General features: G+C 49.3%; 3 protein-coding genes and 1 long non-coding RNA gene across 4 annotated transcripts; 3 read left to right on the top strand and 1 right to left on the bottom strand.

Annotated features, from left to right (window-relative positions):
* The first annotated feature begins 75 nt into the window (after positions 1-75).
* Positions 76-1,750, top strand: LOC4328887 (embryonic protein DC-8). Its single transcript, XM_015769950.3, has one exon. The coding sequence runs from the start codon at positions 137-139 to the stop codon at positions 1,550-1,552; it is 1,416 nt and encodes a 471-aa protein (XP_015625436.1). The 5' UTR covers positions 76-136; the 3' UTR covers positions 1,553-1,750.
* Positions 1,751-4,497: 2,747 nt separating this feature from the next.
* LOC112937878 (protein MAIN-LIKE 2-like) lies at positions 4,498-7,647 on the top strand. Its single transcript, XM_026023030.2, has 7 exons — positions 4,498-5,493; positions 5,574-5,646; positions 5,918-6,188; positions 6,283-6,680; positions 6,757-6,948; positions 7,041-7,246; positions 7,341-7,647. Exons 1-7 carry the CDS (start codon positions 4,574-4,576, stop codon positions 7,645-7,647), a joined length of 2,367 nt encoding a protein of 788 aa, XP_025878815.2. The 5' UTR covers positions 4,498-4,573.
* A 74-nt stretch (positions 7,648-7,721) lies between these two features.
* Positions 7,722-8,462, top strand: LOC136355114 (uncharacterized). Its single transcript, XR_010739191.1, has 2 exons — positions 7,722-7,815; positions 7,893-8,462. It is a non-coding gene; the product is annotated as an uncharacterized lncRNA (long non-coding RNA).
* Positions 8,463-13,370: 4,908 nt separating this feature from the next.
* Positions 13,371-16,802, bottom strand: LOC4328886 (GDSL esterase/lipase At5g45910). Its single transcript, XM_015771096.3, has 5 exons — positions 16,193-16,802; positions 15,888-16,103; positions 15,591-15,742; positions 15,224-15,497; positions 13,371-13,877 (listed from the first exon to the last, which is right to left on the bottom strand). The coding sequence occupies exons 1-5, from the start codon at positions 16,461-16,463 to the stop codon at positions 13,642-13,644; spliced, it is 1,149 nt and encodes a 382-aa protein (XP_015626582.1). The 5' UTR covers positions 16,464-16,802; the 3' UTR covers positions 13,371-13,641.
* Between the last annotated feature and the right edge of the window lie 1,491 nt (positions 16,803-18,293).

Raw genomic sequence — 18,293 nt, 5'->3', positions numbered from 1 at the left:
CTCGTGCACACGTGTCAAACCCGAACCGCTTAAGCTCCAATATTTTAAGCCTCCCGCCGCAACGCTGTCCCGATCATGTACAGCGACCCGATCACTCTCTCACTGTCTCGTTCACGTAGCTCACCTGCTCGACACAATGGCGTCGCAGCAGCAGCAGAAGCAGCCGAGGAAGGCGAAGCAGAAGGAAGGGGAAGGGCACTCGGCGGAGGAGGCGGCGGGGCTGGAGGAGATCGGCAGGTATCGCGCCCAGGCGCAGCAGAACTCGATGGACGCCATCCGCGACGCCGAGGAGCGGTACGCCAAGGCTAACCGGGAGCACGGCGGCGCGACGCGGGCGCCCGGCGCCACCGTGGTGTCGTGCGTGGAGCGCAAGAAGGAGCAGCCGCCGCCGCCGCCGCAGCACGGGAAGAAGCACGAGGCGGCGGAGGAGGGACACGGAGGCGGCAAGGCGGAGACCGGCGGCCAGGAGGGGGTGACCGCCAAGAACCGCGGCGAGGGGCGGCAGCAGCATGGCGAGCCGGACGCCGCCGGCGCTGCTGCCCGGGAGAAGAGTGCTGGCGCCACGCACGGCGCCAAGCAGGCCGGCTCGACCGCGGCCACGCGCGCCGCGGACTACGCCGCGGCCAAGGGCACCGAGGCCAAAGACGCCGGCGCGCACGCCGCGCAGGCCGCGACGGAGAAGGCGAAGGTGGCCGCGGGGACGGCCACCGACTACGCCAGACAGGCCGCCGCGAAGGCGAAGGATGTCACGCTCAGCACCGGCGGGACGGCGGCGGAGAAGACCAAGGACGTCGCGCTGAGCACCGGCGGGACGGCCAGCGAGTACGCGAAGCAGGCGGCGGTGAAGGGGAAGGACGTCACGCTCAGCGCCGGCGAGACGGCGGCGGAGCACGCCAAGGCGGCCGCGGAGAAGGCCAGGGACGCCGCGGTGGCCGCCGGCAGGACGACGGCCGAGTACACCCAGCAGGCGGCCGTGAAGGCCAAGGACGTGACGCTCTCCACCGGCGCGACGGTGGCGCAGAAGGCCAAGGAGGTGACCGCCGACACCGCGCACAAGGTGGCGGAGTACGCGCGGGAGAAGGCGGAGCAAGGGAAGGAGGCCGCGGCCCGCGCCGCCGACGGCGCGGAGGAGCCGAGCTCCGGGACGGCGGACAAGGCCGGCGACATGGCCGGACAAACCAAAGACACGACGAGCGACACAACGGGAGGCATGGCGCACAAGGCCGGTGCCATGGCGGCGCAGACCAAGGACACAGTGAAGGACGCAGCCGCAGCCATGGCGCAGAAGACGAGCGACACGATCGCTCAGGCAGGGCACGGAGCAGGTGAAGCAAAGAACCGAGCGGCAGAGTCCGGCAAGAACTCATCGGCGACCACCACCATCGGCAGCGGCGGCGGCGGCGACGGCGACGACACGACGGTGGTGGGCGACGTGCTGGAGGCGGTGGGCGCGACGGTGTACGGGATAGCGAAGCACACGAAGGGGATCGTCGCCGGCGAGGAGGAGCTCGTCCCCGTCACCAAGGAAGAAGACAAGGGCAAGCTCGAGTGAGCGAGCGAGCTTGCTTCACTGTAGTGGCAAGCTCCCCGACTGTGTCACGTACTGCGTACTTTAGTTGATTAGGAGTTTAAGTATATAGTGTTTGCGAATAATGTTTCCTGTATTTAGTGTTAATCACGGATCCACGGCTGTGTATATATATGTTACAATCCGCAGATGTGTGAAATAAACTTGATAATTAGTCTATCAGTCTGATTGGTTACATATTACTCATCCAATGAACACGCCCCCGCGTCGTCTCCCGTGGGCGACTCGGGCGTCGAAACCTAGCCGCCGCCGCCGCCCCTCTCCACCCTCCTCTCTGCCTCGCCGCCGCCTGAGCAAGTGGCCGGCAAAGCCGGCGGCTCGCGAGGACGGCGGCGGCGGGGCTCGCGGCGGCGGCCACCCCCGGTTCCGGCGCGGGCGGACCTAAAGGTGGAGCTGGCCGGATCAGCGTCGGCGTCGAGTTGGGCGCATGGGAGAAGGTGGAGGCAGGGAAGGACGAAGCCGGCGACCTCTCTTTGGCGGGCACTCGGGGAGGGGAGCGCCAATGACGGGGCGGCGGTGGCCGCCAGATCCGGGCTGCTCCGGCCGGATCTGGCGGGGTGGCGGCGGGGAGAGCGGGGAGGGCGGGGAGGGCGGCAGCAACAGTGGCGGGGAGGGCGACGGCAAAGGCAGGCGCGTGCGCGCCGGCCGATGGTGCTTGCAGGCGTCGATCGATGGTGCTTGCAGGCGGCGGGGATGGCGTTGGCAGAGGGCGCGAAGGCGGCTGCGGTGGTCCCTACGCGGCGACGGAGCGGTGCTCAGCGGCGACGGCGGCGGTCTCCCTCAGATCTGCGCCTCTTGGCCGGATTTGGAGGGTGGCCGGCGGTGGTAGTCGGCGACGGCGGTTGACTTGCGACGGCTGGTAACAGCAGTTGGCAACGGCAGCGACGGTGGTGGTCGCGGCAGTTGGCGGCGACGGTGTCGGCTAACGACGCCGATGGAGGACTTGGCGGCGACGTGGCGGACGGTGACAGCGAAGCGGCCGCTGGCAGTGGCGGCTGTTCGCGGAGGCGGTGGCTGGCGTTGGTGGCAGCGGCGACAGCGGCTGACTTGCGGCGGCTGTGACTGTGGAGGCGCTGGCGATGTCGGCGGATGTGGGTCGCTGGTGGCAGCAAGTGGAGGTGCGCGGTGAGGATAGCGACGGCGAGGTGGCTAGGCGTTCAACAACAGCGGCTGTGGTGGTGGTGGCCGTGATCGCGGTCACCGGAGGCATGGCGGCCTCAGACAGCCGAGGGAGTGGGAGACGGCTACATTTGGTCGGCGCGGCATCGTCTGGTGGAGGGTCGGAGACCGGCTTGGCGCAGAGAGGCGTAGCCGATGGCGGCGGAGGCCGGCTCGGCGCGAGAGGCGCGGGCGGCGGAGATGGAGGCCGGCTTGGCGCAAGAGGCGCGGCCGATGGAGGGAGGCCGGATTGGCGCGAGAGACGCGTCCGGTGGAGGAGGCCGGCTTGGCGCGAGAGGCGCGGCCGGCGGTGGAGGAGGCGACCTAGGTGTGAGGAGGAGCTGCCGGTGGGTGTGGCGCGATCTTCGGCGCTCGAAGGCTAGCCGGCGGGGGACACCGGTGCAGGGGTCCCACAGGTCGGTAGAGCTTGTGTGGTGGTGGGGCATCGGTGCGGCAGTCGTGGATTTGCAGGATCTCGTCTGGGTCCCTTTGTTGGTCTAGTGGCGGTCGGTCACGCTTAGCGGCGGCCGGTCCGGTCCTAGCCTTCTCCTGGGCTTGTGTGTTGGCGACGTCGGTGTGGGTGGTGGTTTATTTTTCCTTTTTCCTGGTTACGACCCTCCAGATTGTAATCTTGTAATTTTTTTCTACTCTATCAATAGAACTTCGCACCGTCTCGTGCGAGTCGTTAAAAAAAAATGATGGTACTGGGAACAGATCACAGGTTGCAACGACAAATTTATCTTATACATAGCAAAATAATCCCAAGAGATTGACATGTGCGCATAGTAAAGATGATGTCGTTTTAAACAACCATAATTTGGATGGATGTACATTCATAACCAAGTGGCAGTGGCAGTGGCAGAATTTGTTGGTAGGAATACCTGAAGAAGAGATTAGTTTCCCGTTTTTTTGACAAATTGACCCTTTTCAAAAACTTAATTCGAAACTAACCACTGCCAAAAACTTCAACCAAAACTAGGCCGTCGGCTCAGCGCCAAGCGCATTGGCGCTGAGGTTGGCCGTGTCAGCGCCAACGGGACTGGCGCTGACATTGTGCCACCGTGGCGGCCGGGCCGATCCCCTAGCTGACGTGGCAGCTACCTCAGCGCCAACCGCTTCGGCGCTGAGGTGCCCAACCTCAGCGCCAAGTAAGTTGGCGCTGACCTTGGCTACTTAGAGCCCGGCCGAGGCCGCCCCAGCCAGTTCTTCCTCCGTTTTTTCCCCAGCCGCCCGCCTAGGGTTCGGTCGCCACCGCGTTCTCCTCGCCCAATCTCCCCCAAAAACCTCTCTAATCGAAGGTGATTTGTGCGGCATTGAGTTTGGGATCGGAAGAGAAGGTAAACCCCTCTATAAACCCTAAGTTCCCCAAAGTTTTATTGGATATTTTGCATTGTTTTGGTTGTAGACGTGGTTTGATAATAGTTGGCTAAGGATGGATTATTAGATGGATAATATGGGTGGGGATGAAGTGTGGAGGTGGCATATCTTTATCCATTTGGTTGTTATTGATACATTTGACAAAATATATTTGGGATGGATGTTTGGTGATGCACTAGGGTTTGATGGGAGATGGATGTGTGGTGATGGCCTAGGATGTGGGATGGATTTGTGGTGATTGAGAGGGTTTGAAAGGGGTTGATGTGTAGTGAAGGGTAGGTAATTTGTAGGAGTAGAGTTTTTTTTATCAATAATGTGTAGTATTTGAGTAATGTACTTATTTATTGGAAAAATTAGACATGTTGTTAGCTTTTGAAGTATTGGTATTGCAATGGTAATTACATATTATTTTCAAGTAATTAATGTTTATGCATGGGTTAAAAATTGTAGATGGATAGATTGGTCCGGCTTCATTATGGTGGTTGTGTGGTAGATGAAAGTACACATGGAAGCCAATTTGAGGGAATGACAGTTAGACAATTAGTGTTTTTTGCGAAGCCTACCTTTGAGGAGTTAATGTCTCGCATCAAGCATGAATTGGATTGGAATGATGAGTCGGTTGGTGTGCAAGGGAGATACGATGTGGGCGGCGGTGTCATGTCACATAAATTTATGTTAGACTTGAATGGAGAGATCGAATGGCAAACATATATAGATATAGTATTGGGGTCACATTTCAAATCTCTTGAGGTGTTTGCATGGAAGAAAGATGGTAGGATAGGGAAGAAAGAACTTATAGACCTTAATGAAAGTCAACTCATAGAATCACCCATTAGCTGTCACGAACTGTCGGAGAGGTGTAGTAGGAAGGAAGAATTGATTGAGGAAGACGTGGAGGGGGGCGAGGGAGTAAATGATATGGCGGATGTGGAGGTCAGGGAAGAGAATGACCCGGTAAGGGAGGAAGTACATGCAGAGGAGAATGTGCCGTTAAGGGAAGAAGTACATGCAGAGGACAATGTGCCGTTAAGGGAGGAAGTTAATGTGGAGGAGAATGTGCCGGTAAGAGAGGAAGGAGATGTTGAGGATGGTCGGGAGGTAGGAGATGATGTGGAGTTGCCTGAGGAAGAAGCGAATGCTAAGAATGTAAGTATGGGCCTAAGGGAGTTGGCTAGGCTGAAATTCTATACCCGAGAGGAGTGTGAGGAGGCTATGATACGCAGTGGATTGAACCCAGGCTGGTTGGAGTATGATACAGAGGATGAATTGGATGAGTCCGCTTCCGACTCCGATGATGATCGTAGCACACAGGTGGGATTGGATGACATTCATTTGCTAAGTTCATATTGTTGCTTCAATGTTTACTTTCTGTTGTCCTCCTTTCCGTTCTCATTGTGATTGTTCCATTTAATATTTTTTCAATTACTAATGATTCCATTTTCATTTGCAGGATGGAGCACTTTCCGGGGTTGGAGGATTTCTACGAGGAGAAGCACCGGGCCCCACAGATTGCCAGCGGAGAGGTTAGCATCAACAATATTCCATTTTTTTATGATCGAATTTATTTTTTCTTCTTTGATTTTAGTTTGTACAGATAGATCATCCATCATAGAGATAACTCAAATCAAAGTTCAGGAGCCTCAAAGCAGAGCATGTAAACACACAGATCTTCTTTTCAGTTTTCTTGCTCAATCCCAAAATTAAAGTTCCTAGTTGCATGATGTATTTTCCACAACCCTTGTATATGATATATTGTCGCTAACTTTATGTTATTATGTTTGTCTATTGATGCAGCGCTTGAAGACCCTTCGAGTCAGAGGTCACACGGCGCACATACTGTTCGACGACCGGTACGTCCCGTACCTACGGCGGGCGCAGCTCTTGGCGTTCGTGACCATGGCGCAGCGACCGGTGCCTCTGTACAACGCCGCTGCTCTGACGGCCCTAGTGGACCGGTGGCGTCCAGAGACACACACCTTCCACCTACCGTGCGGGGAGCTGACGGTCACTCTGGAGGACGTCGCCATGATCCTGGGTCTTCCTATCCGGGGTCAGGCGGTCACAGGTGACACAGCGTCAGGGAATTACTAACGAGTCTTCGTATTCATTTGTTAATTTTTTTGCAATTACTAATGATTCCATTTAATTTCCGGTTACAGGTGACACAGCGTCGGGGAACTGGAGGGAGAGGGTCGAGGAGTACCTTGGTCTGGAGCCTCCAGTGGCACCTGATGGTCAGAGGCAGACGAAGACATCAGGGGTTCCTTTGAGTTGGTTGCGAGCCAACTTCGGTCAGTGTCCCGCTGAGGCAGACGAGGCTACAGTACAGCGATACTGCAGGGCGTACGTGCTGTACATCTTCGGCAGTATTCTGTTCCCTGACTCTGGTGGAGACATGGCTTCTTGGATGTGGCTGCTGTTGCTTGCGGACTGGGACGAGGCGGGTACCTTCAGCTGGGGGTCGGCTGCCCTAGCCTGGTTGTACCGGCAACTCTGTGATGCTTGCCGAAGGCAAGGCGGGGACGCGAACCTAGCAGGCTGTGTTTGGTTGCTACAGGTAAGTTCACGCATGTTATGTTTCATAACATTTCAATTTCTTGCTAACATGTTGGAAGCTAACGTATGTGACGCAGGTTTGGATGTGGATGAGGCTTCCAGTTGGTCGGCCCATGTGGAGGACCCATCAGGCTTGGCCACACCAGGATGCAGACCGACGTCCCACTGTAGCTCACCTGTGGGAATCGGTCCCATCTCCAGTAGTAGGCCGCAGGAATTTGGCGTACTACCACTACACAAACGAGATGGACTACCTACAGCCAGAACATGTAAGCTATTCGGGGTTCTATCACACATGAAGATGGTTTCTTACTATATAGTACTAAATGTGCTTCAATGTGTTTTATTTTTGTTGCTGCAGGTGGTGTGGATGCCATATCAGGCACAGGAAGTGCTCAAGCTAGAACTGAATCCCATGTGCCATATAGAGGATGCGTTGAAGACCCTACGGTGCCCACTGATCTGCTTCTATGCAGTGGAGTTCCAGATGTGCCACCGCGTGATGCGGCAATTCGGGAGGCTTCAAACAATCCCGCACCGTTTCTCCACGAGTATCGACCTACACAAGTTAGTAATTTCACTTAACAATTTATTTTGCTTGCCCAATCAGTCACTTCAACATTTACTACATATTTGAGTTGGACATTTTGCATACGTGCAGGGTGGACCGTCGGAAGAACAAGAAGGTGACTGATTGGGCTTACTACCATCAGGATCATATCACGCAATGGGAGAAGTTCGAGGAGAATGGAGTACCAGACCAGGGTCAGCACAACGGGACGGAGTTCGACTTGTACTTGGCGTGGCTCCACAGGACCTACCGTCTTGTCCTACGTCCGGCTTGGACACTAGCCGACATAGCGGATGACCCCGAGGATGTTGAGGAGCAGAACAAGTACGATACTCGTACCCGTCTAGGTACCACGGTCGAGACGGGACCTGTTCGCGACAGAGTGGTTAGTTTCTAGCATTAATGTTGTATATTATTTCATTTCAATGCCATATATGTTGTGACTTACTTCATTTCAATCCTACAGGCTCGAGAGCTCTTGCGGACCGTCAACGACGCGGGAGTGGCGCTAGGCACGGCTCCTGGCTCTGAAGGAGAGGGCGGCACCCTCCGCAACGCCCTACAGGTAATCGTTGGAAAGAGATGAAACTACGGTGTTTTCTTCCAAAAGCGATAACTTAACATGGATTATTTTTTATGCAGAGACTACGGCAGCGATGTCGGAAGTTGGCAGCAAGGCTCGGCTGCAGGTCGACTGATGTGGTCGAACATGCTCATGCCCACCAAGAGGGGGATGAAGAAGGGGAGGTGGGTGACGAGGAGGGCGAGCAAGACAAAGAGGCGGAGGAAGGAGATGAGGAGGAAGAAGGGGATGAGGACAGAGAAGAGGAGGCGGATGAGCTCGGTCCCTCGCAGCTAGAGGACGCACCAGAGTCGTCACAGCCGGATATCTCGCAGCCCGGCCCGTCTCGACCACGACGCCGGCGGGCTCCTTCGCAGGACTGGAGGTACACCCCCGACGTGCCTCGTCCTCGCACTAGAGGTAGGAGGAGGTGAGTGCATGGTTCAATGGATGGATGGATAGATGGATGGACTTGATGCATGGTTCGATGGATGTATGGACTGGATGTATGGACTCGACTGGATGTATAGACGAGGATCGATGGGATGTTTTTATTTCTTATATATATGGACTTCATATATGGATGTATTGATGGATTCTATGGATGTATGGAATGATGTTGGGATTGATGGATGGATGTATGTTTTGTATGGTTCTCTGGATATATTGCTGCCTGTAAATTTCTGTGATTTGATGTTTGCCTGTGTTGTGTGCAAAGTTTTACTAAAGTTTAGCAGGGCTGGGACGTCAGCGCCATGCTAAATGGCGCTGACATGTCCAAACTCAACGCCAGTGCAGAGGTCCCAGCCCAGCCATCCAGAAGGCTTGCTGGGCTGGGCCACGGCCGAAACGGCCAAGTCCAACCTCAGCGCCAGGTGGGCTGGCGCTGAGTGTCGCACGGTCAGCGCCATTATGGCTGGCGCTGAGGTCCAAGCCCGCAAGCCATCCAGAAGCCTTGCTTGTCTGGGCCTTGGGGGTTGCGGCCAAGTCCCACCTCAGCGCCAGTCCGGTTGGCGCTGAGGTAGCTGCCACGTCAGCTGGGGATCGGCCCGGCCGCCACGGTGGCACAATGTCAGCGCCAGTCCCGTTGGCGCTGACACGGCCAACGTCAGCGCCAATGTGTTTGGCGCTGAGGCGACGGCCTATTTTTGGATGAAGTTTTTGGCAGGGGTTAGTTTCGAAATAAGTTTTCCAAAAGGGTCAATTTGTCAAAAAACCTGCTAGTTATGTGGAAATTCAGTTCCAGGTATTGCATACATTTTTGTTAATCGATTGGTGCTAATGAACTGCCGTGTCCTAATTCCTAAAAGCCTAAAATTAATATATGATGGAAATTCAGTTCCAGATGATGCATACATTTGTTAATCAATTGAAGCTAATCAACTGCTGTGTGACGAGATTACTTGTGAGGATATGAACATGCATGAGGGGATAGATGGCAGATCGCATATGCATGGCAAAAACATGCATATGATTGTTCATCTGTATCCACCCATGGGGACTTAACTAGATTGGAAGGTAATTAACCCTGTCACATGAACTACTTTGAATCCTTCTTTGAATTGAAATTCAGGAAACTATTACCCCTTCGCAGGTACGTATATAGAGCTGATGCTGATGCTGCAACAGCTAATTATACTCCGTTTGTTAATGACCGCGATCCATACCTGAATCTGAATTTCTGTGGAATTTGCAGGATTCAAAATGTCTTTTTATATATATAAAAAAAAGGACTATGTTTCCGAATGCTCAGACATTATCTTCTGCAACTTAGCTATTCATTATTCATGCAGCGATCATGTTGTGCAACGTAGTTACATGTGGTGCTCGTATTTTGGGAGTTTGCGACCAATGTATATGCAATCAAGTTAATTATAGTTTCTGTAGCACTGCAATTATCATTTGTTTTGCGCGCGCATGTGAAATTTGGGCGAAAATGGATCCTTGTTTTGGGGAGAACATTTTGGATCCTCATTTCTCATCTAGCTGTATAAAATGGATTCGATATTGCAGCTAGCTTGCAAGCCATAATCTGTCTCATGTGTATATATGCTCCCAATACCAGAACTGGATTGAGTCATATCTAACTGATTAGATCGATAGATTGTTACATACGTATGTCAAAAAAAAACTCATGATCAATAAGCAGAGATGATTAAGTAGGTAGAAGAACAAGGAGACTGACTTACATGGATCATCCGACGATGATTAATTTTAATTCCATCCTCTTCCAAATCTCCTCTTGGAGGTTCGATTGAGTTGGAATTGGAGTTCTTCTGTGCGCGACTGAAGTTATCTGCCTCTTTATACAACGTAACACAACAGTCTCACCACCCTTCAAAACCAAGAGCTTTAACTGTAGAGTAAATTTCAGTTTGGGCTAGGTATTTTGACCATGTTTACAACCTGGACTAGGGATAAGTTGATGTTTTCACTTAACACCATATATGTTGGCAAGCTTTTTCACTTTGGACCGGAGTGAAGGGTTTGAACTGCCACTGTGGCTCTGTCCATGGCATGCCATCACTACTAGAAAACTGATCTTTACTCGGTCGTCCCAAAACTGATCTTTAGTCCCGGTTTAAAACCCCACATCCATTCTACGTTACCAACCCCTGTCGGTCCCTTGTCAGAGGGGCGGGGATCTTTAGTCCCGGTTGGTGTCACAAACCGGGACTAAAGATCACCACTACTAAAATCTCCTAGATCTTTACTCCCGGTATTACTAACCGAGATTAAAATCACGTGTAGTATATAATCCCTATTCCCTATCCTCTCACCAACAACCGGCCTCAATCTCCTCAACAACCGGCCTCTCCTCAGATCCATCTCCCTCTCTTCTTCCTCCTCCCATCCCTACCCTCTCCTCCCCCTCCTCCCTTCGCATCCGATGCCCAGCAATGACCGCCTCCTCCCCCTCCTCCCTTCCGGTGCCCAGCGGGGCCGCACCCGGTAGGGCCGCAAGCAGCAGGCGCTGGGCACGGGCCGAGTAGCGAGCGGCGGCAGGCGGCGCTACCGGCATCCATTATTTTTTCTCTTTTTTTTTACAATTTGTGATTCACTGAGATTTTACAATTTGTGATTCACTGAGATGTATAATTTTGTGATTTGTTGTATGGATCTGAGATGTATAATATGTGATGTATTTGGTTTGTGTATAATTTTTTTAAGATTTGTGATGTATTTGATTTGTGTGTACAAGTAACTTAAGATTTGTGATGTGAATGTTTTGGGATGTTGGGTTTGATTTGGAATATGCATCCCACTTGATTTGGGAGAAAATACAGGGATTAAACTCTGGCTAAAAAAAAACAATGAAAAAAAAAGAAAAGGAGACCTAATGGGACTGCCGCTACCCTCTCTTAGGTATCTTTAGTCCCGGTTATTTCAATCGGGACTAAATATGGACATCTTTAGTTCCGCATTGCTAGTCTCGGTTGGAAAACCGGGACTAAAGTAGTCCCGGATTGCTAGTCCCGGTTGAAAAACCGGGATTAAAAAGATTGGAATCGGGACTAAAGAGGGGTTACCAACCGAGAGTATAAATGGTTTCTCCACCCGTGCATGCAAGCAGCAGGTGGTGGACTCCACGTCTTCACCTCCGTTCTGCATTGCCATCTTCGATCTTCCTTGGGATCGATCTAGTAAATCGACAGCTCTAATTAATTAAAAAGTTTATAGTAAGAATAATGTCAAGCAACTCTGTGGTCAACATCAGTCACCAGCGCGGCGGTACAGGTCATCGAAACCCTCATCAGCTTCATCTGGCAGTTTGACTTTGTCAGTTTCATCAATGGAGAACATCTCGCATGATGCTAGGATTGAAAAGAGGAGGGAGTCACGGGTACTTTATTTTATGGTTTCTTAGGGAGATTGTTAATTTTGGGTTAAGCTTGATTGATTTTGTGCAAAATTAGCTATTGCTCCGTTGCGATTGCTGCGTTAGTTATAGGTATAAGTGAAGTAATTTATGCGCATTTGGAGAAGCAACATAGCAGTCTAAACCATTGACCCGGTGCAAAATGCAAAAGCTTGCAAATATATATGGTGTTAAATGAAAACATAGTTCTATCCCTAGTCCATGTTGCAAGTATGGTCAAAATACATGCCCCAAAGTGAAATTTACTCTTAACTGTATAGTACTAATAAGAGAAATCAGATCCTATGGTTTCCTAGTTTTTGAATTTTAAGTTAAATGTTATGAGTTTTATCATAGTAAGATGGATTTATTTCTCACAAACCCCCCTCCCCTTAAAAAAGGTAAATTTCACTTAATTAATTCTAGATATTGTGGTCTAAGTTGAATAAAATCATAGCAATTTTAGCACGTGACACTTAACCTCGTGTATTATGGTTGTAAAATTTTACAAAATCATACTATTGTTCATTTTGGCATTGATCCACCATACTTTTAAGTTCTACGATCACATCTTAAATTTATGAATTTTTTTTATCCATAATATAAATGTTACATGCACATATGTAAAACTTTTCAAAGAGTTTATATAGGGGTATATAAAATTGGTTAACAGTACCTGGGGTTATGTACCATGTGCTAAAATGGAGAAATAAATCTTAAGGGTTTTATGAAATTTTATGCAACTTGGATCATAATATGTAAGGTTTTATGAAATTTACTAAAAAAAATCTGCCAGTATGCTGTTGCATTTTTACTTTTAAATGTGTGAGTTGGCTTGAAAATGTTTACATGAGTTTTTTTTGGCACAATTATTCCAATAATATCATATTCTTCAATTGCCATGACCCATGAGTACAATAGAAAGCACAAGTGAGGACCAGTAGGGCAGTAGGACAATATACTGTACTAGTACATGTAGTATAACAATTGCGTTCTTTTGGACAGATCGTAAGTAACTAGTGCACTAGTACGACCATGTGCGATTCTGAAACACGAGATGTGAACTTGTGAAGTAACTCTTCTGGAATCTGAAGTTTGTCCTTTGTCTCTCGTTTGTCCTAATGCTCAATGTTTAAACGAATCTTTTTTCCCTTAAGAAGTACTAATGCAATCTGGAATTTTCTTCAGTTAACTTGGATGTACTTGCTTCAGTAATCACTCCTACTAGTACCAAAGGAAATTTCTTTGCTTTTCGATATCTTTTGATATCTCCATTGACAGCTCATACTTCAAAACTTATAGGGATACACTGACAACAAAAAGGAGAAAACAAACCAGGGTTCGTCAGTTCGTGGGCTGCTAAAAATAAGTGCGAATCACATGGCAAGCAACGTACAACGCAATAATAAAAATAGATTCTTCAGATCAGTTCATTAGTTTCAACTCCCACCTGCATGCACTGTTCTGAATTCTGCATCCATCACTGCCAATTGTATATTCAGGATTCTTCTCCCGTTACCTCGCCATGTTCAGTTCAATTAGCACTAGTAACCCTCACCTTCTGCTAATTGTTTGCAGCTAAAATGCACCAAAAATAAACTTTCAGGCAGAGCTCATTTTCTGTACAAGAACGCAGCAACATGTTCAGACAAAAGCTGCTGCTAAGAACAGGGCAGATTTGAACCAGGGAAACCGGAGATACTCAAAAAGACAATTTGTATCATATTTCCGGAGGCAATTTACACAATCATGTGTCTGTTACATTTTCATAGTTATGTCGCCTGACAAATAAACAAAATCAAGCTTTTGACAGCCCTATTCCACCTTTGTACCTGACTGCAATGAATGTAATAGAATGAAAATATACATGTATGCAACCTTGGAACCATATGGAAGAACTACTTTCCCTGCTCCATTTCAGTGCACTATCGTGATACACCTCTACAATTACAACGGAAGAAGTGACTTTCTCATGAAGATTGGAAGATCGGTTGGTCAGCGAAAGGACCATATACCCAACCTCTGGCAATGTGACCGTAAGCCGCCTCTGTCAGGTGAATGCCATCCCAGCTCCAATGGGTTGATGGATCATCACACGCGGTTGCACCAGCCTCACCACATTTGGCTGTGACATTGAAGTTGTAAGCGGCCTTCGCAACGGACCCAGGAGCCCCGCAGCATGCCCTAGGTAGCTGCTTGTAAAATCCTGAATTGAAAAGGCAAGAACGTTAGATGTTTTCAATTTTTAATCAACAATAATGCATCTGAATCCTTTTTCTTCACCAGTTGAGACAGAAACAGTCTCTATTAGCAGAATTAAATGGGCCAAAGATGTGTTTGTTGCTACCACACACAATGAAAGAGAAATGCTAGCGGATGTGATCTAGAGATGACAAGGCCATTGAACCGTGATGCCCAACTTGGCCATTAAACTATGCAGAAGATTTCATAACTCTACCTGCTGATGCTCCCTCTAATTAAAAAGCACTAACTACAAAGCATAAAAAAGGTCATTGCCAGCAAGGTAAGCAAGCATTAGATAACAGAAGTGGATCACCAAAAAGGATGGCTCAGCTAACAGAGCAATTCCTACATGTCTGTACTCCCCGCAACAAGGACATGTTGAAATTTGTGATACACACGATGGTTGGAAAAAGGTAAAAAGGTTAGGTAGGGAAAACGTGCCAATGTGTCATTTTATTTATTTGTGGTGTTTTCAAGCCACTGCTATTCGAATTAAACTCACGAGGATAATATACACCCACTCGAACCCATGTGCGAGGTTTTAAAAGAATCGGTGGCAAAATATGTATGGAGACAATCAAAATGTGGCAGTTTTGAAACTGAACTAGATCATATCAAACAAGAGCAGAGCTGCCACAACCATAATTTTAAAGTAGGTGACAGTATGGCTAAGGTTCAAAGCTTTTTTACATGGTTGCCTGGAGAAACAAGTTGGGCAGCCTGTGTATGTAGCTTGTATAACAATCAGACCATCAGACAATCCTAATTGTTAGCCCCACATTACCTATCATGGGTGGAATCTCATTATAGTTCAGGATGGCCCCCTCTCTCAAGAAGACAATTAACAACAGGACAAGGTTTGAACAAAGAGTGGTAGAGTACTAATAGAACTGATAGCCATACTACTTTACAGACTAGTGTAAAAGATTCTAATGAAGATGGGATTAGTAACTTTGCTTCCAATTTACTCTGAACATAGATGGAGCTACTCTAATTGGTTTCAAATCACAAATTGTGATCCATCATTACTGTAATTTGAAATATTGCAGTGTGCTACTAGAGAGATAAGGCACCTCTACCCAGATCTGAACTATCTAAAAATAATATATTGTGTCTTTCAAGGGTGACAGGAGGAAAAGTTGACTCTAGGTATCAGTTGACTTGATCTGTTCAAGTAAATTAGAGCAGCAAGAGCTAAAAAACAGTTATTTTGCTAGAAAAGCCAATTTAGTACCGATGTGAAATAAAGGATAAGAACGAACTGATGCTTCCTGAGCTAGCTAACTATCAAAGAGCTCAAGAACTTACCAAACTTCTCGGGCTGAAGCATGAACTGGATAACAGGCGTGTAGTAATCGCCATATATGATCCTCACATTGGGGTGCTTGGGCCGGAGCTTCTCAAGCATGCGCTTGAGATGTGCATTGTGCACCCATGAGAATGTGTTGTACCGACGGACGCAGCCGCTCTGGGGGCCATACCCATCGGCCGGCTCATCGAGCATGTTCAAGTAGACAGGGAAGCATCCAGTGGGCATCACACCGGGTACAATCAGCTCCCTTGCGCCCTCAGCAATCAATTGCTGCACCAAACACGAACAGTTGTATAATTGAAATCACATTCTCCACATGACCACTAACAAATAGGCGACACAACGAAGCTATTGAATTTCTACCTCGATGCCATCGGAGATAGCCTGGATGACATCCGGCATGAACTTGTAGGCCTCCTCAAGGCCCTTCCCCGCAAACAGCGGCGCATTGTAGTCGTTGCCACCAAACTCGCCGACGACGAAGAGCGAATTCGCATAGAATTCATCGCATTCCACTGCAAAAACATCAAAACAATCAGATACAATTCCCCAATCCAGTTCTCTCTGGAGATAAAAACAAAAACAAATCCCCAAATTCAGTGAGGCGAGGTAGCTACAAGGTAAGGTGGGGATTTGGGCATATGCAATTTATGATTATACCCTTGGTGGAGTTGCAGAAGAAGGGCTTGAGATCGCGGAACCACTGGATTTGGGTGAGGAGGGCGCCGGAGTTCCAGACGACGGCGCCGAGCCCCTTGGCCTCGAAGTAGGGGGTGTCGAGCGCGGTGGCGCCGGTGATGGCGAAGTTGGCGCCGTGAGCGAAGCTGGAGTTCTTGAGCTTGGACGGCGGCAGCAGCGGCAGGCCGAACTCGTCGGCTGCGATCCAAACCAAAAAACCAAACCATCAGCAACACAAAGCAGGCAGACATCGAAATCCAATCTAGCGGAGAAACCAAGGGGCGCACCGAGGTGGTCGACGACGAGGCGGCCGTCGGAGCAGCGGCCGGTGGGGTGGCCGGGGAAGGTCTGGCCGTAGGGGAGCTGGGCGGTAGCGAGGCGGAAGTCGACGCCGTTGGCGAGGAGGTTGCCGGCGTCGGCCAGCGAGTCCCCGAAGTTGAACAGCGCCCTGTACTTCCCCTTCGCCTTCCCGTTCACCTTCCCCTCCGCCGCCCCAGCAAGAATCGCCGCCACCGCAAGAACCACCGCCACGACCAAAATCCCCCGAACTGCCCCCATCGCCGCCCGCCCTATCCCTCCTCCGTTCTTGGGTCAAACCCACCACCACAAGAAGAGGGAAGAAGAAGAAGAAGAGGAAGAGAGAGGGGTAGCGGCTAGGTAGGTGTCCGGGGTGGGGGTGAGGGGGTTCTTCTTGTAGCTAGGAGCACGAGGAGAGAGAGAGAGAGAGATTGGGATGGGTTGGTGGTGGTGGCGTGGCGCACGGCGGCTTAGCTCTCTCTCTCTCTCGCTCTCGGGTCGCGTGGCGTTTTCTTCTCGCGAGCTAGCTGCCGCGGCTGCGCGGTGGCGGATGGCGATTAGTTTACTCTCGGGCTCTCTCGCGGCTTGGGGAGTAATTGCGATTTGGGATTGGGAGGGGGAGGAGTGGGGAAGAAGAGGGGAGGAGGCGAAGAGAGGAGGAAGGTGAGAAGGAAGGAAGGAAGCTGGGGGCAGGCTGTCCGGTGTGGAGGAGGTGGGGGATTCGACGGCACGTATGTGTGAGAAATGGAGGAAAAAGTGGGCTACACGGTTGGACTTTGGGGGCGTATTTCGGGCAGGGTTTGTTGGACTCGAGCTAGATGAAGAGAGCGTGTTTGGAGTCAAAGTTTTTGGTCTGGGTAATTTGGCAGTGTTAGATCAAATTGGGGAGTGGAGAGTGTGTGACTAATGGTGGGTCTAGTTCACACTAAAATTAGAAGTTTGGCTGAAATTAGAACGATGTGACGGAAAAGCTTTATGTGTATAGGAAAGTTTTCATGTGATGGAAAAGTTAGAAGTTTAAATAATAATTTTGGAACTAAACTCGGCCTGTATATGAGGTTGGAAGCTCTGGATTGGGTGAACTCATGTTTTCGTATTTCTACTTTTATTATAGAAACACAGTATAAACGTATGCGCTTATAACACGTGCACATTCACCACTATAAACATACACACGTACATCATATCCTTATGATTATCTCCGAAATATTGGACCGGCATATTTTTTTTTCTAGTATATTATTTATGTCATACATTTTCGATCTTAAAAGTTTAAATAATACTGGCCGATTGTCCTAATTCACTGGCATAAGAGATGAAAATATTACATCATTGTATAAAATGGTATGGTGGTATATTGTAACGAGTTTCATCTAGGCTCGAAAGAATTCCTATATCCGACATTATAAATAGGTAGAATAATCAAATAAGTGTGACCGCATTTTTCTTGCCAAAATGCAGTGGGGGCATGCTTGTGTCCAAATTGATAGGAGTTAATTTATAATCATCGTGTTATTTGTAAGTTGTTAGAAGTTCGTTCTGAGAAACTTGGTTTTATCCAGCTAGAGTATTATAAGTTGCAAGCACTTGTTCTGGTTTTTAATCAGAGTAATACCTCTGGCTTTAACTCAATTGAGTAATAATCGGTTGGTCCACACTAAAAATTTCCAACAGCAATTGCACCTAATGAGATCTATCATAATGCACCTCTTTAGCTAACGAAGTATAAATTGACAGCAAAACCATGGTAGTGACAACTTTTAGCATCGCAAATCCGCACGCAAAAAACTTCAGTGCATACCAACAGAACAACTTTTGACACCAGTTCTGCCCAAAATGGCACGTGTTGCCGAATATGTTCATCCAAGCAGGAAATTTAATAGACAAAGTCATGGTTGGGTTGCATTCGATTTGGCCGTCATTTTCCCTTAATCACTGCGCAGATTGCTCCTCATCATTTTACAGTTTTTTTTCCCTTCAATACTTCTTTTTTCTTACCGTTGTGTATCAATACTTAAGTACGGTAGTTTGATCGGTTTAGTGATAAGATTGTATCTAGAATGCGGGGGATTTCTCATGAAATAATTCAAT

The sequence above is a fragment of the Oryza sativa genome, chromosome 2, assembly GCF_034140825.1.
Source record: "Oryza sativa Japonica Group chromosome 2, ASM3414082v1".
Lineage (NCBI taxonomy): Eukaryota > Viridiplantae > Streptophyta > Magnoliopsida > Poales > Poaceae > Oryza > Oryza sativa.
The sequence above is the reverse complement of the archived record's forward strand: the minus strand, read 5'-3'. Positions and strand labels throughout refer to the sequence as shown.